Source organism: Garra rufa, chromosome 9 (genome assembly GCF_049309525.1).
Source record: "Garra rufa chromosome 9, GarRuf1.0, whole genome shotgun sequence".
In the NCBI taxonomy this organism is placed as follows: Eukaryota; Metazoa; Chordata; class Actinopteri; order Cypriniformes; family Cyprinidae; genus Garra; species Garra rufa.
This window is the reverse complement of record NC_133369.1, coordinates 28,797,717-28,824,754: the sequence shown is the minus strand read 5'-3', so window position 1 is coordinate 28,824,754 and position 27,038 is coordinate 28,797,717. Positions and strand designations below refer to the sequence as shown.

Here is a 27,038-nt window from a genome sequence, read left to right as displayed (position 1 = left end):
GATGATGCGACACCCCACATGAATGATTTATACAGTATTACAAAAACCTCCACCATAAGACCACAGAGTGCTACAAGAATGAAGAAAATTGGAAGAATGGTATATATACACGATTTAAATATTATTTAATATAATTAATAAAAAAAAATATCTGTGAATATCCTATCCTGCCTCACTCTGAAAAATGTTTGATTGTAAAAATAAAATGGCTGCTGAACTATGTTTCATGTTGACTGGAATATTTAGGATGTACGGAAGCCCATTTCTGCCACTGAATAAAACATTTGATAAAAGGTAATTGCAACTTTACCTCTCAGACTTTATTTCTTAGAATTGCGAGTTTATATCACACTATTCTGAGGAAAAAGTCAGAACTGCGACCTTATATCTCAGAATTGTTACTTTATTTCTTGCAATTGCGAGTTTGTATCACACAATTCTGAGGAAAAAAGTCAGAATTGCGAGATGCAAACTGACATTTGCAATTAAAAAAAAGTTATTTTGCAATTCTGATTATTTCTTGCAAATCCCATTATTTTGACTTTATAACTCACAATTCTGACTTTACAACATGCAGTTGTTATATAATTCTGAGTTATTAACTCAGAATTCTGAGATATAAACTCATATAAATTCTGAGGAAAATATCAGTATTTTTTCCCCTCAGAAATGGACTTTATAACTCGCAATTATGAGTTTGATTCTGAGGAAAATCTCAGAATTGTGAGAAAAAAGTCTAAATTTATATAAACTGTGAGATATACACTTGGAATAGCAAGAAAAATGCCAAAATTGTGAGATACGAACTCCAATTTGCGATAAAAAGTGTTTATCTCGCAAATTCCAAGTTTATATCTCACAATTCTGAGGAAAAATGTAGAATTGCGAGAGAAAAAAAATCAGGATTGATATAAATTCTGAATTGCAAGAAAAAACTACGAATTGTGAGAAAAAAAGTCAGAATTGCGAGATACAAACTCACATTTACCATAAAAATTGTTTTTATCTCGCAATTATGACTTTATTTCTCACAAATCTGAGTTTACATCCCACTATTCTGACTTCATAACTCGCAATTCTCACTTTATAACGCACAACTGTGAGTTACTAAGTCAGAATTGTGAGTTATAAATTCGCAATTCTTAAAAAATATCAGTCTTTTTCCCCTGAGGACTTTGTAACTTGAAATTGCAAGCTTATATTTTACAATTCAAAGACTTTACAAGATGCAATTGTGAATAATTAAATCAGAATTGTGAGATATAAACTCGTAATTCTGTGAAAATATATTTTTTCTCCTTAGAACTGGACTTCAGAACTTGCAATTATGAGTATATATAGGAAAATTTCAGAACTGAGAGATATAAACTCGAAATTGCAAGAAAAAAGTCAGAATTGCCAAACAAACTCGCATTTGTGATAAAAAAAAAGACTTTTTAACTCGCAATTCTGACTTTATTTCTCACAAGTGCGAGTTTCTATCTTACAAATCTGAGAAAAAAGTCAGAACTGCAAGTTTATATCACACAATTCTAAGAAAATTCTGAATTGTGAGATAAATCGCTATTACCTTTTTAAAAATTTTATTCAGTGGTGGAAACTGGCTTTCATAAGGATGAGAGAAAAACAGTTTCATAAACTAGTTCAAATTAGTAACAGTGAAGCACAGTGAAGAGCAGTGACTTTATAACTCACAATTCTGACTTTACAACATGCAGTTGTTATATAATTCTGAGTTATTAACTCAGAATTCTGAGATATAAACTCATATAAATTCTGAGGAAAATATCAGTATTTTTTCCCCTCAGAAATGGACTTTATAACTCGCAATTATGAGTTTGATTCTGAGGAAAATCTCAGAATTGTGAGAAAAAAGTCTAAATTTATATAAACTAAGAATTGTGAGAAAAAAAGTCAGAATTGTGAGATATACACTTGGAATAGCAAGAAAAATGCCAAAATTGTGAGATACGAACTCCAATTTGCGATAAAAAGTGTTTATCTCGCAAATTCCAAGTTTATATCTCACAATTCTGAGGAAAAATGTAGAATTGCGAGAGAAAAAAAATCAGGATTGATATAAATTCTGAATTGCAAGAAAAAACTACGAATTGTGAGAAAAAAGTCAGAATTGTGAGATACAAACTCACATTTACCATAAAAAAATTTATCTCGCAATTATGACTTTATTTCTCACAAATCTGAGTTTACATCCCGCTATTCTGACTTCATAACTCGCAATTCTCCCTTTATAACGCACAACTGTGAGTTACTAAGTCAGAATTGTGAGTTATAAACTCGCAATTCTTAAAAAATATCAGTCTTTTTCCCCTCAGGACTTTGTAACTTGAAATTGCAAGCTTATATTTTACAATTCAAAGACTTTACAAAATGCAATTGTGAATAATTAAATCAGAATTGTGAGATATAAACTCGTAATTCTGTGAAAATATATTTTTTCTCCTTAGAACTGGACTTCAGAACTTGCAATTATGAGTATATATAGGAAAATTTCAGAACTGAGAGATATAAACTCGAAATTGCAAGAAAAAAGTCAGAATTGCCAAACAAACTCGCATTTGTGATCAAAAAAAAGACTTTTTAACTCGCAATTCTGACTTTATTTCTCACAAGTGCGAGTTTCTATCTTACAAATCTGAGAAAAAAGTCAGAACTGCAAGTTTATATCACACAATTCTAAGAAAATTCTGAATTGTGAGATAAATCGCTATTACCTTTTAAAAATTTTATTCAGTGGTGGAAACTGGCTTTCATAAGGATGAGAGAAAAACAGTTTCATAAACTAGTTCAAATTAGTAACAGTGAAGCACAGTGAAGAGCAGTGACTTTATAACTCACAATTCTGACTTTACAACATGCAGTTGTTATATAATTCTGAGTTATTAACTCAGAATTCTGAGATATAAACTCATATAAATTCTGAGGAAAATATCAGTATTTTTTCCCCTCAGAAATGGACTTTATAACTCGCAATTATGAGTTTGATTCTGAGGAAAATCTCAGAATTGTGAGAAAAAAGTCTAAATTTATATAAACTAAGAATTGTGAGAAAAAAAAGTCAGAATTGTGAGATATACACTTGGAATAGCAAGAAAAATGCCAAAATTGTGAGATACGAACTCCAATTTGCGATAAAAAGTGTTTATCTCGCAAATTCCAAGTTTATCAAGTTTATCAAGTTTGTCCAATGTATCATGGGACAAAGTAATGAGTAATCTATAAAATCTGTGAGTGATAAAAATTAAAAATTAAACAGTTAATAATTAAGATACTGTTATGAGTAGCTCCACATGCAAGCTGTGCCTGCAGGACTCCACACGAAGTCACACAGATTACCAGAGTCTTTGAACACCCATCATAAGCTCTGAGCATCACACACCCACCTACGTGTTTATTTCTTAGACATTTTGGCCAATACAACAGTAGGCCTCTACTGCAAGGTTTAAATCCACCCCATGGAATTCCAAAGATTTTCCCTCCGCAATCAGCAGTAAAACACCTACGTTTTAGTGAATAGTAAAAGCATTGTAAAAGTTTAACACCAGTGCACACCACACAGATTGGGATCTGCAACGTGAACTGCAGAATCGCCCTCATCTGCATTACAGACATAACACGTCTCAACCTGCAGGAGCCAGGAACTAAAGAGATGAGAGATAGAATGGGGGGGTGGAGAGTGTCAGGGATAGAGTGCTATAATTAATGAGCAGAGGCAGAAAAGTCTGTAAACAGAAAAACAGAGATGAAAATGAAGCGTCAGTACACACACACAAAATAAGTGAGGGGAGGTGGAATAAAACATCCTGCTGAGGACCACACATTGAATCCATGACACCATCCCAGACTGATAATCACACACACACACTCTCTCTCTCACATAGCTGTTTAAAATCCGTCACTCAACGTCGGATGTGGAGACAGGGGTTCCTTAAGGCTGTGGATGGGATATGAGGATCGGATGTACGTATTATTGCATCTTTCTCTCTTTTTATGATCATACAAAAAGGTTGTAAAAGGGTGTTTTTGAGACACTGCTTGCTGCTTACACCACGTTCCAGTACTGCTGTTGTCAGTAAACATAACTTTATCTCCATATTTGACTTTCAAATCTGACTCAGACATTCCACTACATGCTGAAAACATAGTGAACTCCTGGATTTACTTTCCTTACCTCTGACTTGATATTGAGATTCCATCAAAAGATTGGTTGTCATGTACAATGGTCAAATACAGTTGAGGTCAAAAGTTTACATACACCTTTCAAAAAGCGGAAGGCAAAATGTTAATTATTTTACCAAAGTAAGAGGGATCAAACAAAATGCATTTTGTTTTTATTTAGTACTGACCTGAATAAGATATTTCACATAAAAGATGTTTACATATAGTCCACAAGAGAAAATAATAGTTTATTTTATAAAAATGACCCTGTTCAATTCTTCCCTGTTCAGTTCTTGATTCTTTGTTGATTTATTACCTGAATTATCCACAACTGTTGTTGTTGTTTTTTTTTTTTGTTTTTTTTTGTGATAGTTGTTCATGAGTCCATTATTTGTCCTGAACAATTAAACTCCCCGCTGTTCTTTAGAAAAATCCTTCAGGTCCCGCAAATTCTTCGGTTTCTCAGCATTTTTGTGTATTTGAACCCTTTCCAACAATGACTGTATGATTTTGAGATCCATCTTTTCACACTGAGGACAACTATTACAGAAGGCTATTCAAATGCTAACTGATGCTCCAGAAGGAAAAACAATACATTAAGAGCCAGAAGTGTAGCTACAGAAGATACTTATATGTTTCCCAGAAGACAAAATAAGTTCAATTTACCCTGATCTTCAAATTCAAATGCACTTAATGCATCATTGAAGCATCAGTGAGCGTTCGAACCTTCTGTAATAGTTGCATATGAGTCCTTCAGTTGTCCTCAGTGTGAAAAGATGAATCTAAAAATTATACAGTCATTGTTGGAAAGGGTTCAAATGCACAAAAATGCTAAAAACATGCTGAAAAAAAATGCTAAAAAAAATGCTAAAAAAAAAACCCAGAAGAATCTGTGGGACCTGAAGCACTTTTGAAGAATAGCAGGCAGTTTAATTGCTCAGGTCAAACAAGGAACTCATGAACAATTATCACTAAACAAAAAAAAAAAAAAAAAACAGCTGTGGATCATTCAGGTAACAACAAGTATTAAAAATCAAGTATATGTAAACTTTTGAACAGGGTCATTTTTATCAATTTAACTATTATTTTTTTCTCCTGGACTATGTAAACGTCTTTTATGAGAAATATCTTATTTAGGTCAGTACTAATAACATGCATTTTGTATGATCCCTCTTATTTTGGTAAAATAAGGTTAGACACCATAATTTCACGTGGATGAAAAGAAAGCTTACAGTCTTGCCATGCACTATATAAAGGTCCTAGATCATGAAACTTTCACAACTCAACTTTCAAAACAGTTATACAGAGTTTTGTCCTTGATGTTTATTTTTGGAAAGACATTTTATCAGCTAAACAAACTGTATGTTGTTAAACAACAGCGCAGTCCATTAAACGCACTGTACTTTTACCCCTCACAGCCTTGCTTTTATTACTTTCTAAAATTAAATACGTTTGTATCCTGACTAAGGTTTATTCCAGAGTGGCACGTAATAATAAAATGTACCAAAGACTTCTCATACCAAAGACAATGACAGACAAGGACAGAAAAATAATCAGATCTCTGACTTTCAAGGTTAGCTGCAATACTAATTCATCACTGCCTCAACAAAAACACCAACACACAAACAGATACAATACAGCTCGTCACACAGATAGAACTGACGATAATATATACGCCCACAAATTCGACTTATATACATGTGTGTGAAGAGGACGAAGGGGAAGAGACAGGCCGGGAGTTCATGGTCTGCTGAGAAGCAGATAAGTGTAAAGACAAAGAGTGAGAACAAAGACATGAAGGAAGAACCAGCATTGCATGATCAAGAAAAAAAAAGATGTTTATCATTAGGGCAGCAGGTGACAATTTATCGCCTTAATCAGAATTCCGGCTGGACAGAGAGAGAACAAGTGAGAAACAGAGAGAGAGAGGGAGGAGTTTCACATTTTGGTGGTCTGACTTGAGGAAATAAAGCCTAAATCCCCTCAATGGAAAATAATGTAGCGTAAAAATGTAGCCTGGATGGAAAAATCGTTCCTGAAAGTTCAATTGAATTGAAATATGTTATGAATACATTTCCCACACAGCTGACTCATGAAGTTCAGAAAGCACATTTTAAGTGAATCTAAATGTAAATATGCAGACTGTTCAGAAGTAAAAGCTTAAACAGGGAAAACAAGTCGTTTTTATGTTTGGGAGCAGCCAACCGAAACGTCCTCCGACCCCCAAAGCAAACCCCCTTTAAAGTCATCATGTAATGAACCCATGTTAAAACTACGGCTTCCAGCAATAGTGGGAGAGAGATCTAATTGTAAAAGGAAAACTATGGAGAAAAACGATGAAAAAATGGATGACTGCTCTGCCTCAACTGTTCTGGCAGGATGGACAGGACCTCGGGCATGTGGAGATAAGAGGAGGGCTAGTCGGAGAGAGCCGTAGTGGAGAGCAGCGAGCTGGAACCTTGAGTGAAAGAGAGCGATAAGAACAGAGGCTACTGCTGCCTCCTTTGTGTCCCATTATATCTTTTGTAATTCAAACACACAAAATCAGATGGGTGAAGACGCTAAACAGTTCGCTTGCAGCTCAAAAACTAATTCTTGTGCTGTTACCTGATTTGCATAATTCCAAATAGCACTACTACGATGCAGGCGACGCATGCAAATAAACGACGCTATCAGTGGGCGCAAACCCTTCTTAGTGAAATTAATTCTCTAGAAAAAGTAACCACAAACACGATAACATTTCAAAAGCAAAAGAAGTGTGACGCAGAGCTCAAATATGAGAAGTATGTAAAAAACCTGATAAAAACAAACATTAAAGGAGCGTGATGTAATCTCCGTCTTTCTTCTGCGCTGTGACTCATTGTCTGCCTGGTGAGGTAGGCGATACACACACATCTGACATGAAAAGACATGTCACAGTTTATCTGCTAAACATCACACACAGTCGACTGTCGAGGTGACTGGAGTTCTACAAAGTGTGTGGCAGAATGAGAGGAAAGTAAGTGTCAGTTATGGAAAATAGTCCTCCTTTGCTCTATTAGACCTGTCACCAAATCCCTAAAAAGCTACTGTGTCATGAACTATCTGGCAAGGACCCTGGGGGTTGCTGTTTGTAATGCCCAAACAATAACATTAAAAATATGTAAAAATGTAACATTTGTGTACAGTAAAGGTTAAGCTAACAGTCTAGTTAGCTTCCAAAAAGCAGTGCATACTTTGATTTTATACTAGTATGTGCAACAATTTAAAAAGCATTAATGATCATGATGCCAAATTTAGACAACATACAGTCGAAAGAATTTGTGTTTTTTGAGGAAAAAGATTTAGGACTTTTCTGCATATAGTGGACTTCTATGGTGCCTTGAGTTTGAACTTCCAAAATGCAGTTTAAATGTGGCTTCAAACTATCCCAGCTGAGGAAGAAGGGTCTTATCTAGCGAAACGATCGGTAATTACATATTTTTTTTTAATATATAGATGTTTTTTTACCTCAAACGCTCATCTTGTCTTGCTCTGCCTGACCTCTGTTTTTTCCAGTTCAAGACAGTTAGGGTATGTTGAAAAATTCCCATCTTATTTTCAAATATAAACTTCAAATATCATTTCAATATCATCCTACATTGCTGCAGAAGTACCGACCCAGTGTTTGCAAAGTGAACATGCAAAGAAGATTAAACACTCTTAACACAAAAGGTAAAACAGCAATGTAGGATGATTTTGAAGATGAGGGAGAAAATGTGATGGGAATTTTTTGATATACCCTAACTGTCTTTAACCAGAAAAAACAGAGTTCAGGCAGAGCAAGACAAGACGAGTGTTTTAGGTTAAAAAGTATACAAATTGTAATAAATAATAAATTAAAAATCAATTGTTTCACTAGATATGACCCTTCTTCCTCGGCTGGGATCGTTTACAACTGCATTTGGGATTGTTTAAAGCTACATTTAACTGCATTTTTGAAATTCAAATTTGGGGCACCATAGAAGTCCACTATGTGGAGAAAAATCCTGAAATGTTTTCCTCAAAAAACATAATTTCTTTACAACTGAAAAAAAAAAAAATGGATGACAAGGGGTAAATTTTAGTTTCGGAAGTTAACTTCTCCTTTAAGAGAAGTTGAAAACTTTTTGAATTTGAAGATCAGGGTAAATTTAACTTATTTTGTCTTCAGGGAAACGTGTAAGTATCTTCTGTGGCTTCTCAAGGGCAGTAATAAATTAAAAAAATATGATATTTAGGCAAAATAAGAAAAATGCACATATTTTCATTCTGTTCAAAAGTTTACACCCCAGGCTCTGCATCGTTTTTCCTTCTGGAGCATCAGTGAGCATTTGAACCTTCTGTAATAGGTGCACATAATTTCCTCAGTTGTCCTCAGTGTGAAAAGATCTCAAAATCATACAGTCATTTTTGGAAAGGGGTTCAATACACAAAAATGCTGAAAAAAAAGATTTTGAGTTTTTGAACTGAAAGATTTTTCTGAAGAATAGCGGGCAGTTTAACTGTTCAGGACAAACAAGGGACTCATGAACAACTATCACTAAACAACAACAAAAACACCTGTGGATCCTTCAGGTGTTCTGGTTAACTGGTAGACCATCTTTGGCCAGCAACAAATCTTCTTCTAGCTGGTCATACCAGCTTAAGGTGGTCAAGCTTGACTTCTGGAATATATTATTTGATCAACCAGCAACTTAGACCAGCTAGAAATCAGCTAACGTCACCAGTTCCAAAACAAAGCTGACATCTTAGGCTTGTTCCCATCTTCAGGAACACACCCGGAGAAGATTGCACAGCCCTAGGCTGTGTCCTAACTCTGTGGATTTTAGTATGTTTGCTGAAGGTGGGGGTTTTACGAGGCTGGAGAGGGGAGAAGATAGGGTCCATGTTCAGGCAGGTATGAGGAAGAGAGACCGGAGTGACAGAAGAAAAGAAAGAGAGTGGAAAACTAGCCATCTGTCACCTTAAAAACAGGGGGTGCAGAGGGAGAGAAGGGGGCAGGGTGTTGGGGCACTCTCTGCCTGTCTGTCACTCAATCTGCACCCTCTAGATTTTTCCATGTGCAATCCGCTCCATTCTTTATGAATGAATGACACGGCAGGGGCTTGAGGAGTCATGCCTTTAAAACGTGTTTCCATGTGTGTGTAGACAGGGGCTCATGGTTACTGCCCCAGAGCAGTTTCATCCTGTTTTCATGACTTCATTGTTTAGTTGTGTGTTTGATGTCAGGCTTGAGCTCCACTCCGGATAAACCAACACAAGCCACCAACTCTACCGTAACACATAGCACCATTTAGGGAGCATAGGGAGTTTGTTTGACTGAAACAGAGCAATTGGCCGAGCAAATAGGAGAAGTGGAACGAAAGAGACGAGGGACAGAAAGAGAGGGAGACTGCAGCCAGACATGCCAGTGATTTTGTGTAAGCTGATCTTTGGAGCCATGAGTGTCCAGCTGTCTCTCTCCCTCTCTGTCACTCCATCCAGAGCTCAACGCAACACTTTAAACTATGATTTGCAGAGGCAGAAAGATGGAAAGCTCAAGAGAGAGTCAGATGCAATGTATCTTGCTTGTTCATTTAAGAGTGCTACAATCAAAGACATTTTCTGATGCCACATGCAATCCGACACAAACAAAAGCATCAACAAATACATATTTTTATGCATTTGCTCTGAAATTACCTAAAAAGGGGTGATTTTTGATCAGCGCACTAAATGAACACAAATGAATGAAGAAGAATTATATTTTTGATATAAAACAAAATACAGTGCAACAAACAGTAATGGAATTCCACATTTTTATCTGGTGTAGATTCCGACTATGAGCTATGGTAAGGAAAGATTTCTGAACAGCGAGCTACATTTTTGGTACATTTTTGATATGGGACACACACCCACAAATGTTCGATGGAGCCTCAACCCATTTGCCCAGCACATACAGGAAGCAGATGGAGAGGTGGGTGGGGATTCTTGGAGGGGTGAGGGCAGATCATGGGGTAGAGGAGGTTGACTTTGACATTGATTACACCACCTCGTGTGTTGGAAGGGGTGTGTAGTAGTTACTGCCAGGACATGTTGCTGGTTGATGCCACCTGGCCATATAGCAGAGATGGCACGGATGACATTGGTTGGCAATGCGGCCCTCACCATGGAAGCACCAACAGGCAACCCCCGCCTTTCCCGCCTGTTATCGTCCTCCCTTTCTCACACACACAGATCCATGGCAGATCCGATCGCCAGCTGGTACTGCTATCGCTACGATGGGACCTCCCAGGCATTCCACTTCCTATTTTTAAATGCAGTTATATTCAAATTCCTCTCTGGGATAAGAAAAAGGCCATTTTCTCAAGCTCCTTTTTGATAGAAATGCACCCCACACACACATACTGCAGTACTAGTTATGTCAATAAAAAACACATTCCTGACTCTCACACAGTCAACACATAAACTTAAAGGGGAAGTTTCCCCCCAAATGAATCTTCTGTTATCATTCACTCACCCACGTATCATTCCAAACCTGTGACTTTTCCTTCTGAGGAACATGAGGAAAAAAAAGACTTTCGTAAGACGGTTTCCATGCAATTAAGTCTATGGGGAATGGAGCTTTCATAAAAGGATCAGGAATGTATCATAAAAGTAGTCCATATGATTTATTCACTATATTGCAATTCTTCTGAAGTGATCTGATAGCCTTAGGTGAGAAACAGACCAACACTGATGCTGGGATGTTAAAGGATTAGTTCACTCCTGAATTAAAATTCCTTGATAATTTGCTCACCCCATGTCATCCAAGATGTTCATGCCTTTCTGTCTTCAAACGAAAAGAAGATTTTTGAGGAAAATATTCCAGGATTTTTCTCTATATAGTGGAATTAAATGGGGATCAGTTCCAAAGCAGTTTCAGCTTCAAAGCTTCACGATCTCAGCTGAGGAATAAGGATCTTACCTAGCAAAACAATCTTGTTTTATCCTCCAACTTCAAAATCATTCAAAATTGTTTTAGCTTTTTTTAAAAGTGCGTTTGACTTTCTTTGTACGTTTGCTTTGTACACACTGGGTTGGTACTTCCGCCTATGCCACAAGTGACTTTTTTCAACGTGACTACGTAATGCATGAAGTCGAGCTAGTGAAAGACAGGCAATTTGTAGTTGTAGCATTTTTTTTTTTTGAAAATGACCGATCGTTTCAGTACACTACACAAGACCCCCCTCAGTTGGGATCGTGTAAAACACTTTGAAGCTCAATTAAAACTGCAATTTGGACCTTCAACCCGTTGATTCCCATTGAAGTCCACTATATGGAGAAAAATCCTGGAATGCTTTTGTCAGAAACCATTTCTTTTCAACTGAAGAAAGAAAGACATAAACATCTGCACTCTTAAAAATACAGGTTCCAAAGGGTTTTTTGCAGTGATGCCATAGAAGAACCATTTTTAATTCCCCAAAAAAACTACATTTACTTTTTTTGTGTGTGTGTACAGTTCGAAGCTTGAAAGCTTTAGTTTTAATTCACTCTACACTACAGCGAGTGCATAGTGAAAGTAATAAAAACAGCTTTGTTTTCCACAGTCAGCCATACAGGTTTGGAACAACACAACGGTCATTAAATGAAGACAGAATGTTCATTCTCTTTAAGTGTAAAAAAAAAAAAAATCAATGTGACCTTTGACTTCTACTCACTTAAAACCTCTTCTCAGTTTAGTTCTGCTTCAGAACAATTTCTCCTTCTCTTTCTGCAATGTTCCCTCAGTCTATCACTTCATTCTCCACTCATTCTTCCCAAATCCAGCCCCTCTGTCCTTCTTTTTTCCCTTCTGTCACTCCCCCCTCCTGTCTGTGCTCGTTCTCTCGCTGTGTCTAATCACTCCGCATTAATACCTGCATTCCAGCAGCCCCAGGAATGTCTTAACAATGTAGCCTTGTCCTTTAACTGCTGCACAGGTACAAGAGCATGTGGGTGTGCATGTGTGTGGCCGCATGTAGACAGAAAGTGAGAAGATAGAAGTGGATTTAGACGCCTTGGGCCCTACATAACCAAAATTGTAATAAATAATAATACACTACTATTCAGAAAGTTTAAGTATATTTGTATGTTTTCGAAAGAAGTGTTTTACGCTTACCAAGGCTGCATTTATTTGATCAAAAATACAGTAATTTTGTGAAATATTACAATTTAACATCACTGTTTTGTGATACAGTAGTCGACATTTGAAGTGGATCAAAACCTTTCATCAATGTTGTCCCAAAACCAAAACAATACCTGTTCTTGTCTTAGGACAACTTTGCTTGTATGTATAACTTTCAGTTACTACTTGTACTGTATGGTGTCACTGTTTAGAGAATCTAATGACTGGGCAACTAAAGAGGAAAGAGATGAGAAAACAGAGAAAAGGACAGGGGCTTCCCCAAAAGAAAGAGAGATGTTAACAAAGCGACTGAGAATGAATGAAGGACAAAGGAAAGGGCAGAGCAGTGTGAGAAAGTTGCCTTCAGCCCACTGAGGTACAGTATCACACTCGCAAACCAGCAACACAAGCATTTCAAAGAGACTGGGAGGGAAAAAGGGAGGGAGGGAAAAATCTCCAGATCCACCATCTGATCCAGGATGGATGATTTTAATGAACATGTGTCCTCTGTTCTCGCCCCGTCAGCCCTCCCCACCGCACCAGTCAATATGCGCCCACACGCCCTCTCCTACTCCCACTCCGACTGTTAATTGACTAGGGAATTCCACGTGCCTGTCGCCATGGTTACTTGGCAAGGAACGGAGGGGTTAGACTGACCGCTGTCCCAAAAATGTTCAGCCGAGTCGTGGAGTGACAGCCGCCGCTGTCAGCGGGTGTTCCACACCCCATACGGGACACCAGAAAGACTGAAGACACCAACAAAGTCCCTCAAACATATGCCTAACAGATTCTATCTTCCAAAGCGTGACGACCTCTTTCCAAAATAACAGTCTAATTAAGTCCGTCTTAAAGAGTTAAAGCCCTGTGTGTCTTAGCGCAGAACCATTTCATGAGCTTCTGTGTTTTTAACGAACTCAACTAATCCATCGTAAGCCAAATGCCGCGTTGTCTGCATAATTGTCTTTTAAAAGATTCTGGACTCTGCGAGGAATAGACAGCAAACAAAGAATTACTGGCCCTCATGAAAGCTTAATTTGATCGCACAAAGCCCATTTCCTTTGATAATACATAACAAGATTTTCATTTGTGCTACACTTTAGTTCTTCAAACTCGATAAACCGGTATATTAGCATCTTTTGAGATCCTAGCGCTGGTAAAAATATCCTTCCCGTCGGAGTTGAGGCATAATGCGAATGTTACAAACTTCATCTGTGTTCTCTGAGAAACGAAAATTGCATTTAAGACTGATTACAGGCCATTAATAAGATTTCATTTCAGAGCAAATGGATGGCTACAACCTATAACAAACGACAAGGTACGAAACCTGATACTCAATAAGAAATGTAGCCATGCCTAAATGTCAGTCATGCTAGTACTGTACAGGGAAATCACTGATTGGTTGAGATTATGCAGGGGGGAACCAATGCTGGGGCCCCGCAGGCCTGAATATGATTATCAAGCTGAGTGTCAATCAGCAAGGCAACAGAATTAGAGTTGGCACTGCGCTCCTTGGGGTCCATCAGACCACCTTACTGATTAGCTATCAGCCAGGGACACTCATTAACCACACACTAAAGCAGAGCGTTTGCTAATCTACAGGGATGAAGGGTTTTGATATAGAGGAAAGAGGGAAGGAGAGAGAATAAGATAATATTCCTGTCATGTTTTTCAGTAAAGATAGTAAGCATATTTCAAACTGGAGGAAGCAAAATTGCATAGTATTGCATAAGACTTGTTAAATAATTTATTAAATTAGGTTCTTTCATTTCCTTATTTGCAAATTATCATTCAAGATATTCATGTTTTTCTTTCTTCAGTCGAAAAGAAATTAAGGTTTTCGAGGAAAACATTCCAGGATTTTTCTCCATATAGTGGACTTCAATGGGAGCCAATGGGTTGAAGCACTAGAAGTTGTTATACAGCAAAGAGCTGAAGATCTAAATGCTAAAATCTAAACACGTAATTTAAGAGCATATGTCTTGTTTTCTAGAGAGAATATGAAAGAAATGAAGGTTTTTGAGGAAAACATTCCAGGATTTTTCTCCATATAGTGGACTTCAACCCATGGGTTGAAGGTTAAAATGTATATACATTTTTAATAAAAAAAAAAAAGACAGTTTGTTTTGCTAGATAATGCTATTATTCCTCGTCTGGGATCGTGTAGAGCCCTTTGAAGGTGCACCCAAACTGCAATTTGGACCTTCAACCCATTGGCTGCCATTGAAGTCCACTATATGGAGAAAAATCCTGGAATGTTTCCCTCAAAAACCTTAATTTCTTTCATATTCTCACAAGAAAACAAGACATATGATATTTAATTGATTTTTTTGAAGAGCAAGAGCAAAAAGTTGGTAATTTAGATCTTCAGCTCCTTGCTATACAGTTTTATGCAAAAGTTTGGGAACCCCTTGCAGAATCTGTGAAAATGTGAATAATTGTAACAATGGTTGTTTGTGAGTTCCTTGTTTGTTCTGAACAGTTAAACTGAGCACTGTTCTTCAGAAAAAAAATCCTCCAGGTCCTACAGATTTTTCAGTTTTCCAGTATATTTTGCATATTTGAACCCTTTCCAGCAGTGACTGTATGGTTTTGAGATCCATCTTGTCACACTGAGGACAACTGAGGGACTCAAACACAACTGTGGGGGTGAAAACTTTTGACCAGGATAAAGATGTCCAAATATTTCTTATTTTGTTGAAATACATCATTTTTCCCATTAGTACTGCCCTTCAGAAACAACACAAGATACTTGCATGTTTTCTAGAAGACAAATTAAGTGCAATTTACCTTGCTCTTAACGCATCGTGTTTCCTTCTGGAACATAAGTGAATGTTTGAACCTTTTTTTAATAGTTGTGTTTGAGTCCCTCAGTCCTCAGTGTGAAAAGATGGATCTCAAAAACATACAGTCACAGCTGGAAAGGGTTCAAATATGCAAAAGATAATGGAAAACTGAAGAATCTGCAGGACCTGGAGGATTTTTCTGAAGAACAACGCTCAGTTTAACTGTTCAGGACAAACAAGGGATTCATGAACAACCAACACACAACATCCAGGTGACCACACACAATATTAAGAACCAAAGGTTCCCACACTTTTGCAAGGGGGTGATTTGAATAATTTCAGCTATTTTTGTCTTGCGGACTATATGTAAACATCTTTTATGTCAAATATCTTACTTAGGACAGTACTAAATAAAAAATAACATGCATTTTGTATGAAAATTATTCACATTTTCACAGATTCTGCTAGTTTCCAAATTTTCGCATAAAACCGTATAACAACTTCTAGTGCTGGTCATATTCAAAGTCATGTTCACACAGGTTTTACAACATACAGGACAGCAAAGTGTGTGTTACAGAGACAGAGCAGGTCATGGGGGTTGAGGTTGAGTACAGCGAGAGACGCTCTTCTCCCGCAGGTAATCACCTGAACATGTGTCTACTAAATGAAATGTGATCTGACACCCAATCTCAGCGTGTGAACGGGGAAGCCCCAGTCTCAAATACTCAAACCTTCCCCAAATGTCTGTCTGACTCACACAAACACACAATCCCTCTGGCCACGTAATGCGCAAATATTATAAAAGTTGTTACTTTACACATTTGAATAGCCAGAAACCACCTTGTTCCTCTGCAGCATCACCTCAGACACAAACAGACTCGCAAATGCACTTATTTAATCCATCTATGTGAGGACATTTTCAATTCAGCAGAGGGTGTTGCGGTGCTTCACGGGTCAAGCGCTGTTAAAGGAACAATGCAGCTCGTCAAACAGTGACCATTTTCGCTGAAGAGGTTAACAATGCTTGGCTAACCATTAACTAGATTAAAAAACTGCAGAATACCGTCTCAAGAAAAAAAAAAGTCCTTTAAGTTAAAGGCACACGCTGTGCAAATGGAGAGCCGGAAACAAACACTCACACACACAATTTGGACATCTAGTTTCACCTACTGAACTATGATTCACCCAAACAGTATTTAAACAGTGAACAAAAGTATGTGATTTGTGGAAGTGAACATTAAACAAGAACCAAACTTGTCTAATAAAAGCACCTTTTTTCATTTTTTACAACTCTGTGTGTGTATATTTTTTAGGTAGAGCGAGTGCAAACAAAAGGTCAGGATTACAAATAGTGTTTGTGTGTGTGTTTAATCTCCAGCGAGAACACATCTTGAAGGGTCTCTCGAGTGCGGGGCAGTGAATAGCTCAGCCCGGGGGTGCGCTCGACTAACCAAACAGCCGTAAGCTGAGGGCTATAAAGGCTTTTCTCTCCCTTGCGTCAGTAGACTGTTCTCCGGGGAATGTTTGCCAGCTGATAGTATAAGGACAATGGGCATAGTCTGTGTGAGGAAAGGGATGTTTGAAGAGCTCTTAAACAAGCACTGTTTCAACATGACTGTGTTTTCAGGCACATCAGGTAAAGCTGGCACAGTTTAAACCAGCTGCAATGGTGGTCCAACTGAGATGTGACGCAAATGACTGAGACTTAGGGCAAGAAAGTAGCCTGGGATCTACTTAGAGCTGGACGACACATTGAATGTTGATTAAGTATTTGTGAGGATTTTATTGGGGTTATAAAATATATCACTAATTGTTTTGCTTGGCTATTTGTGTTTCCTAATTTTCCTTGTCTCAAAACTCATGACTTAAGACTCTCATTCAGACTTCAGAAGACATCAGAATTAATAAGTGTGATTATTGTCTGTGAACGAGCTCTGAATTAACAATTTGTTTGCAGCCTTGTAACTCTGGACCACAAAAACATTCATAAGTAGCACGGGTATATTTGAAGCAATAGCCAACAATACATTGTATGGGTCAAAATTATTGATATTTGTTTAATGCCATAAATCATTAAATATTTTTACAATCAAAACTTTGATTAAAAATATCAACTTATAAGTAATGTGCATTGCTAAGAACTTTATTTGGACAACTTAAATCTATATTTTCTCAATATTTAGGTTTTTTTTTTTTTTTTTTTTTTTTGCACCCTCAGATTCCAGATTTTCAAATAGTTGTATCTTGGCCAAATATCGCTGTATCCGATTTAAAAAAAAACTGAACCTTATGGTTTTTGTAGTCCAGGGTCACATTCAATAAAATAATGTGTGGAAAACATGAGTTGATTACTTATGATTTGATCATAAAAAAGTGTTAAATATTTAAAACTATTTGTTGAGTCAACTTAAAATAATTTGTTTGGAAAGGAAAGGAGGTGAAGTGAGGCCAAGTATGGTGACCCATACTAGGAATTTGTGCTCTGCATTTAACCCATCCAAGTGCACACAAACAGTAGTGAACACACACACACCGTGAACACACACCCGGAGCAGTGGGCAGCCATTGCTGCGGCGCCCGGGGAGCAGTTGGGGGAACGGTGCCTTGCTCAAGGGACTCACCTCAGTCGTGGTATTGAGGGTGGAGAGAGTGCTGTACATTCACAATCTCCACCTACAATCCCTGCCGGACCTGGGACTCGAACCTGCAACCTTTGGGTCACAGGTCCGACTCTCTAACCATTAGGCCACGGCTGTAAAATAATTTGTTACCTGACTGCCTTAAATTTTAAAAAGTTCAGTCAACTCAAAAAAGTTTAGTTAATTTGAAATGTTAAGTTGTACTAAGTTATAATTTAGATATTTGAGTTGATTCAACTTAAAATGTTAAGGCAGCTGGGTAACTTGCCTAGCTTTTAAGTTTAACAAACCTAATTATTTGTTAAGCCAACTCAAATATCTAAATTGTCACTTAGTACAACTTAACATTTCAAGTTGGCTAAATTTATTTGAGTTGACTGAACTTAAAATTTGAAGGCAGCAGGGTAACAAATTATTTTAAGTTGACTCAACAAATTTTTATTTATTTTTTTTACTGAATGGCTGTTTAAATAAAAACATAATATTTTTACAATTTCACCAAGCTGATTACTCACTAAAAATTCCCGCAGATCATGTTTTCATGCAATTTTAAGTCTTCTTTTGATGTAACAAAGTGGTTATATCTAAGTGTGTGAGTAGTTTACTTACTTTTTTTAAATTAGTCTTCACATTAATGGCATTATATTCTTTATTCAGACTTATTTGCGAACGCGAAACGAGAACACAAGAGGCAGGATGTATTGCATGAACCAATCACAGTCAAACATAACCAGTCATATCTAATCATATCGCGATGGAGGCATTGCTTCTCACGTGACTTTCCCCCATTTATTCTCAATTAACCCCCACCAAACTTACAGCACGCTTTGTTTTTGTCCCACTCTATTTTTATTATCCAATATTTTGAGGCACTGCCTCCCTTGATATGTATATTAGTTTTTAAAGCAAATATGTAAAAATAGAGGAAAAAATATTGTCAGAAAATGTATTTGTGGATTTTTAAGTAATTTTTGTAATCATCCAATCTTATATATAGTTACACCACAAAACAGATCACCTAAGACAGAAAACAAGCTGTAAAAGTGCGTCAAGATGAAGCATTTCTTGTAAGCCGAATCCCCAAACACTGCTAGGATAAACAAATCAATGCAGAACAACTAATGTCCATCTCCAAATCGATACGGGTATAATAGAGCTAAGGGAGACACGGTAATGTACTACAAGATGGACGATAGTGTAGCACGACCCAAGTTCCTCGCTAAAAAGCGATATTTTCCCCAAAAGGAAACCCATCAGCCCTGAATCCATTAGGAATGCCTGAGAGAGGCCTCAGGATTTGCGTCGGCCAATCACCCTGCCGATCTCCACAGCTAAATGGATCAGCCGCTCTTAACCTCGTCTCCCCAAAGAGCCTCCGAAGCGCCTATTCTTTAAAGCACTATAGCCTAACACACAGATGCAGCTTTTCACTGCGCCTCATATCCTTCTGCTCCCCACTTTAGTATCAGACCACTTCAACATCCTTTACAGAAAACAGTCATAATGCGCACACACAAAATATCTTCCACATACTCTGTTTCCTGTATGCCACTAATAACAGCCTTGAAGCTGCAGCCTTGGTGAAATCAAAGGCCAGCGGGCTACCGGGCTTCCTCTATCTCTGTTTCTGCCTTGCCCGGATGCTTTGTAGTGTGGGCAGAGTGTTTGAACGCTGAAGGACTGGGCAGGGCCCAGATTTTATGAAAGACGGGAGGATTGGTGGGGGGGCTTCAATGCAGCCGGCAGAAGAAGGGAGGAGTGATGAGGGATACTGCAAGAAATGACTCTATCAGCAGTGCTGGTTATAAATTCTAAGTGAAAAAGCTCAGTGGGTCTGCATGAATAAATTCTTCCCTGCCAGCACTGAATCTATAGACACACTGTCTGTCCTCCCAGTCAACCTCTCTGTGTATACAAGAGACAGTTATCTATGCCGGAGCATGTACAATACCACCCGTAAATCACCCAAAACATCAATAGTCACCCACTGATCGCAAACAGCACCATTACTGAAAACAAAAAGAGAGACTAACAAACGCAGAAGCAATCCAGACAGAGCTAATCCACAGTATTAAAACTCTCTGTGTGTGTTGTGTCTGAGTGTGTAACATCTGCAGCAACATCTGAACTGCTGTGGCTCAGATCAGTCAATATGTTTACGTGTACTTCAAAAGTTCAACTTTAGTTGGACCAAAAAATCATTTGTTTTTCTGAAAACTTTAGTCTGACTGAAATCTTACTTAAACGCAAAGTTCACCTAAAATGACAATTCTGTCATCATTTACCAATCTTTCCAAAACAGCACAACTTTCTGTCTTCTGCAGAACACAAAAAAGATACATGACCCTGGACCACAAAACCCATTCTAAGAGTCAAATTTTTGAAATTGGGATTTATACATCATCTGAAAGCTGAATAAATAAGCTTTCCATTGCACGTTGAGGGCAATATTTGGCTGAGATACAACTATTTGAGAATCTGGAATCTGAGGGTGCCAAAAAAAAAAAAAAATCTAAATATTGAGAAATCGCCTGTAAAGTTGTCCAAATTAAGTTTTTAGCAATGTATCAAAAATTAAGTTTTGATATATTTACAGTAGAAAATTACTAAATATCTTCATGGAACATGATCTTTACTTAATATCGTAATGATTTTTGGCATAAAAGGAAAATCAACAATTTTGACCCATACAATTTATTTTTGGCCACTGCTACAAATATAGGCTACCCATGCTACTTCAGACTGGTTTGTGGTCCAGAAACACATATTTGGAAGAGCTGTTTTTATAAAACTTACTACATAAGAAATTCTATAAATGATAAAGCTTCTCTATAAATGCCATCAGAACTCTTAAAACTTGTCAAACACAACAAAGCTCTAGTGTCTCCTTAAAGACAGAAGAAGCTAATAGATTGTTTTCATTTGAAAAGTGGCCTTCTGTAACCTTCCATAACCTAATCGTAACATAAATGTTAAATGCTACTTAATTTATACATTACAAAAGTTTATAAAAGTAACACATGTAAGGTTTGGTATAGATGAGAGGGTGCTTGCATCTAGACGGGGTTGTGGAGATACACAAGGCAAAAAAAGATAATGGAAAACTGGCTTAGATGATATTAAGATGAACAGACAGACTGCTTGGGATCTGAGCAAGCATGTGGTTGCTGGCGTTTTGTGCCAGAGCAGTGAGCAGTGAGCTTTCCTCAAACCGGCTGCCAAAAGAACTGCTGCCAATCCGAAAACAAGCTTTCATGATAGGTCTCAAAACAATTAAAACAAGCCCAAAGGCTCTTGATTATTATTTAAAGCATTTAAGAATCTTTCAGCTGTAATTCTATCAGAGTTTCGAAGATGAGTAACAAATATGCATACTTCTTAACTATATTGTATAGGCGAAAAACTGTATGCGAAGAGTGGTATGTCTGTATTTGTAAAACAATAGGCAAAAATTACACAAATGAGCAGCGAGATTCTGAAATGTGCATCCAATGGACACTTTACCATCCCATGAGGCCACGGGAGAGGATCGCAATGAAGTAAAGCAAATAGCAATGAAGAGACGCAACTGAAAAATCACATAGCATTTTTTCAATTTAAAATACGGTTTTAAACAACTCCAGGTTTACTGTTTGTAAGGCTACACAATTTGGTCAAAATTAGGTGATTAAATATTAATATGGCGATCAATTAATATAAATTTAATAAATAAAAGAAAATACCTATATAAATAAATACAATAACAATTTTATTTTACATTACAACTGCATAACTACAATAAAAATACATATGGCTGTCCTAATTTCTTCTTTTTCTAATGTTAAACCACCGAACACTGAATTTTGATGGACTATTCTTCATCAAATGTGACCCTGGACCACAAATCCAGTCTTAAGCACGGGTATATTTGCAGCAATAGCCAAAAATACATTGTATGGGTCAAAATGATTGATTTTATGCCAAAAATCTTTAAGATATTACGTAAAGATCATGTTCCATTAAGATATTTCAAAATTTCCTACTTTAAATATATCAAAACTTAATTTTTGATTATATGCATTGCTAAGAACTTCATTTGGACAACTTTAAAGGCGATTTTCTTAATATTTAGATTTTTTTGCACCCTCAGATTCCAGATTTTCAAATAGTTGTATCTCGGCCAAATATTGTCCTATTGTAACAAACCATGCATCAATTGAAAGCTGTTTGTTTATTCCATTTTCAGTAAAAAAATTAGTCTTATGAGGCCTTTTGTGTGTCCAGGATCACAAATATTTCTCAAACAGTATGGGATTTCAGCTTAAGTTTCGTCAATCAAGTTAATATGTAAAGTCAGTCTATAAATGTCACACTTTTTTAATAACTTTAAGTGTGATTAACTACCACATGCTACAGGATCAGGGGGCTGTCAAACCACTAAAATGTGATCGACGTGTAAAAAATGCTTTATGGTCTACCAGCAAAGTGCCATATTGTGATCTTGGATTAAAACCAGTGTGTTGTGGTTGCGTGACTTGCTTTCACTGGCAGCCAGCGTGTCCATCTGTGCCGAACGAAAGAGAGAGAGAAATAAAGACGGGATAGAAAGAGAGAGAATCCGGGGGGTTGAAGAGTCAGGGGGCGAGATGTAACCTGTCCCCTGCTGAATGCTTCTCATTCCAAGCAGTGACTCCCCCCTCCTCACGGGCATGAATCACAACGAGAGACTGGGGCCCGCTGCAAGCGAGCCCAATCATACACTTTACCGGGCTCTTTCCACCATTACCATCATCGCCGGCCAAATTAGCACCTTGGGTTTGTGTAGTTGCACAACGTGTGGCCTTACGTAGCGCACACACAGGTGTGCGTGACTAGGTTCTTGCGCAGGTGGGTGCGTGATGGATATCTATAGGAGCTCGCAGAAGCCACCTCAGACACAAGATTGGCTTTTATCTGCTGGCCCAGCACAAAGAGCGGGGTTTTAATTTGAAGCCTCCTAATTCCATAATAATTACTGCCGGCTGCAGGGGGTGATGTGAGTGTGCGCGCTTGCGTTTGATGCCGCTGCGGTTGGGGAGGTTCTGCTGAGGAGAAAATTTAGGCAAGGAAATGAGCAGGGGAAATAGACAAAGAAGAGAAGAGCGTTGTTTCTGCGCGGCTCCTTAAACTCAGCTGACAAGCTGTCTCGATGATTCTTTCCGCCACCTTCTGACATCCCACCGCGATCAAACGCGCACAGTAGCTGAGGTGCAGCACCAATACCGCCTAAGAATAAGCAACCGGGGTTTGAAAATGCAAATAATGTTGTGTAAATGTCATCTGAGAGGGTATTGCTTTGGTATCAGTGCTGGTGGTTACAGTAACAAGGTCATGTGGCTCCAATATGAGGCTGGAAGGGAACCATTTTAAATGCTAATCACTGAGACTTCCATTATAAGGCAAATTATATGAAAGCTCTAGCAGAGGCTGGCGTACCTCTGGGAGAGGTAGGCAACAAATTGAAATGAACGGGCAGGGTTCCAGCGGCTGTCATTTGGCAGTTAAACGCTACGGATCAATTGAAATTTATGCCCGGAAAGAGGATAAAGTCGTTAAAAGAGGTTTTCCTGTTGACGCGCTCAAAGAAAAGAAGCTGTTAGACCTCAACCTTGCTGAGTTTGAGAAGTCACGGATCACGTGTTATGACACTAGAAACTGCCAAACCAGTCTGGCCTTTAGATAGTTTGGCATCAGAAGAGAGTAACTGCAGATCTCATGATCATCCCAATTAAGCATATGCAATGAGTAAATTCTTAATGACATTTCAGTTACAGAAAGAGGAAAAACAGCTACTGAAGAGATCTCAGAGGACTTGCTTTCAGAGCAACAGCAGCATCACAGATCAGTGTATTAAACCCAAACGCAGCCCCCTGGAGTTTTGAGTGAGCTCATCAGAAGAAACACTTCTGTCTGCACGTATTTTCACACTGGACACGAGAAGAGCCTCAGACAACGGAAGAAAGGCAGGGCGCAGAGGGATAAGATAGGCAGGCAAAAAAAGACTGCAGATAGCCGCAGCATTGAAAGAAGGTGAGAATACTAGAAGAGCCAGATACGCAGTAGGGGAGGGGAGTGAGACAGCCTTAAGAGCAGATAGAAAGATAAAACACAAGTACCTCTGGGATGGTGAAGAATGTCTGCCTGGGAGGGTTATTTTTTTGGAGAGAGATTCTTTATATGAGTGTTTTTACTCATGCTGAAGTGGAAAACATGCAGACTTTCAATATTGACATAAGTCAAGTCGTCAGTCATAAAATTTGAATTTTAAATTTGGTGTCAAAATGAAATAAACGTATCTACAAGTCAAACTAATTGGCATTAAGGCTTCATTTTAAAAAGTGATAATACATCAACACATACGTGAATAAAGTGGCAACGACGGTCAGTCAGAGAATGGGCGGAGCTAGAGGCAGGGCTACAGTCCCTCAATGCTGAAAAATCATTGGTCATAGGAAGCCAAACACTTCAAAGCAGAACAAAACCAACTACCAACCGAACCGCAGGGTGCAGACAGTTACGGCGCAATGGCCTTGAAAGCTCAGAGCAGGTTCATATATCCTCACAGAATATTAACAGATATTATTTTCCTTCCAACAGACACTTAATGAATAAAATGCAGGTACTTGAAAAACATTTTAAGCATTTAACAGAGGTCAAATTGATATTTGGGTTTAGTACGGAGGTGCAAGAACTTGATTCTACTGTCTGTTCTGTTGAATATTCTTGTATATAGGTAACTCTGATAGTTTTATATCTAAGATATCTGTAGCATTAATTGTAATAAGTCAAAAAGTAGTTGAATTTTAATCATAATATTGTAAACCCAATTGCTCAGATGAGTTAACGAAGAATGTTGAATTCCACTTTACGCCATTGTGTCCTATTTTATGATCTTTGAAAGATTGTTCAAATAGTAATACATAAGAATCCGTACATTTATATTTTAACAACACAGAATCATATTGACGTGATAAATAGACTTTTACAGCCGTACACTTGAACTCAGATGAAAGTAGGCGCGTCTGTCCGGCGACAGTGCGCACGGAGCAGCGCTGATACTGCCGCTCTCAAGTGCAGCGGAGCAGGAGCGTCCCTCCCCTCCTCAAAGACCAAGACCATTCCGGGTTGTTAACCCTTGAACCATTCCCTGACTTAAACATGAGACCCCCAAAGACGCCAACAGCCACTAAAAAACTGTTTATTTTAAGTAAGTGTTTTAAAATGTCTTCTGCTCAATGTCTCGCAGTCTCCAAAGTTGCTTTCGACACTTGCGCTCATTTATCCTCCATATATATAGGTTACAAGGTAACAGGTTGTTCCAAGAACCAACAGAAAAGTAACCCGCGCTTAATTTACTCCACACTCAAATGTTATTTACTTTTACACTTAGAAAGTACGAAGCGTGTGATTAAATAAGAAAACAATTTATTTAGTAAACACTCTATTTTTTTTTTAAGTAGGCTTTTCTTACCTTGCAGTGCTAGAGCAAGCAAGGTGCAGCAAATCCCGAACGGTCCCAACATCGTTCTCTCCACAGTTGTCTCAACTTAGCGGCTTTGTTTCGCGTCGCGTCGTTGTATTTCTTTGCAGCTTTTCGTCTCGGTACAGCTCCTTCACCCTCTGCTTTCGCGTTCACGCGCAGTAGTGCAGTGCGCTCCCCCGTCCTTCTTGGCGCAAGAAATCTGATGCGGATGGCAGTGACTTGGCTGATATATTTGCACAAAAGGTGACCGTGCGCCCCTCCCCTCTCCTCTCCTCTCCCTTCCCAAACGAGTAAAGTGCAGCTGGAGTGAGCGCACACGGCCAAGAGACCAGAGACTTTTACACGTTATGCGCTAATTACTAAGAAGGGTAATGTATTGAATAATAGTGATTGATTTAATTTTAAGGCACTAAAGTAATCCAATAAGTCTCTTTTTGGTATGATCTGCAAATTTGTATGAACCTAATCTTGCACAGAACTTATTGGTAAACATACATAATACAGATACATACATAATACATTCAAAATACAGATTTTGAAAAATTGACAAGGATGCACTGCAGTTTCAGCTCGTCCACTGATTTAGATCATTCATCTGTGTGTCCCTTTGGTAATAATAGTCTCTCAGCTCACACTAGGTTTCAAACAGGCATTCCTGGGATAGCTGGAGCAAAACAGCTGCTTCACTTTTCTCAGGGCGAGAGTGGGGTGCAGAAGAGAGAGAGAGAGCATTATCGAACCCGATAAGAGGAGAGAGGCTTGGGAAATGGAATAGGGCAAAGTGATGAAAGAAGAGGAGAGAGTAGACAGGAGGGTGGAGCTTTTGTGTTGGATAGAGAGGATGTGTGATATATTCAGCTGTGTCATTACTGTAACTTTGGGCTATACTTGGGTCATGACAGCATGGCAATGTATTAAACTGCTCATCTCGTAACACCAGAAGTGACTCTTTGCACTTCAAAGTCCACACTGACATGGTTATGCACAGGCACTGCTGTACTCCAAATCTGAAAATCCAGTGCTGGAAAGTTAAGGAATAGTAATAGTATCCTCTAGGAAAAATGGGTCAATCAGTTAAAGTTTGTTTTCAAAAAACAGCCGTATACTGATAAGGGAAGCTTTGGGAAATTTGTTTTAAATAAAAAACAAAAACATTTTCCAGTAACAACTACATAAGAGATGAGGCAGACAGATATGAACAGACAGGCTGTTAAAGGAATAGTTCATCCAGAAATGAAAATTGTATCATCATGTACTCACCCTCATGTTGTTTCAAACCTGTATGATGATTTTCTGTGGAATCCAGAAGAAAAAATATACATTTTTATACAGCTCTATAACAGTATTGTAGTTTGATAGCAGAGATAGGTTTTCTGTCAAGCCAAAATTCTCACTGTCTGCCCTTCAACTTTGCAGATCCTATTCCCAAATAAATAATAATTTTGTATATAAAAATATATAAATATATTTTCTATACTTTTATATAAATGTAATATATAAAATAAATAATACAATAGTAAAAATAAAATCTAAATATGGGCCATTCTACAGAAGTCAGAGTTGGAAATTTAAAAATAAATAAAATAAAAGTATAATATCCAAGGTACACATTTCTAGTATTTGTGCAGTTAATTTTCATATTGTATTTTCAGAAAGTTTTGGAATATTTGTTCTCTCCCCAAATTTGTCACAACTTAATTAGAAGGTTTATATTGACCTATTAAAGGGGTCATCGGATGCAAAACTCACTTTTACATGTTGTTTGAACATTAATGTGTGTTGGCAGTTTGTGTACACAACCACACTACAATGAT

The 27,038-nt window shown here is 37.9% G+C and overlaps 1 protein-coding gene across 2 annotated transcripts in view; it reads right to left on the bottom strand.

Annotated features, from left to right (window-relative positions):
• Positions 1 to 25,451, bottom strand: part of bcam (basal cell adhesion molecule (Lutheran blood group)) — a 198,807-nt gene extending 173,356 nt beyond the window's left edge. The window contains exon 1 of one of the 2 annotated variants that reach the window (XM_073846782.1): positions 25,213 to 25,451. In XM_073846782.1, the coding sequence (XP_073702883.1) occupies positions 25,213 to 25,264 (52 nt within the window). In that variant the 5' untranslated portion in view covers positions 25,265 to 25,451. The remainder of the gene's footprint in view (positions 1 to 25,212) is intronic. The other variant, XM_073846783.1, reaches the window with a different exon arrangement.
• Between the last annotated feature and the right edge of the window lie 1,587 nt (positions 25,452 to 27,038).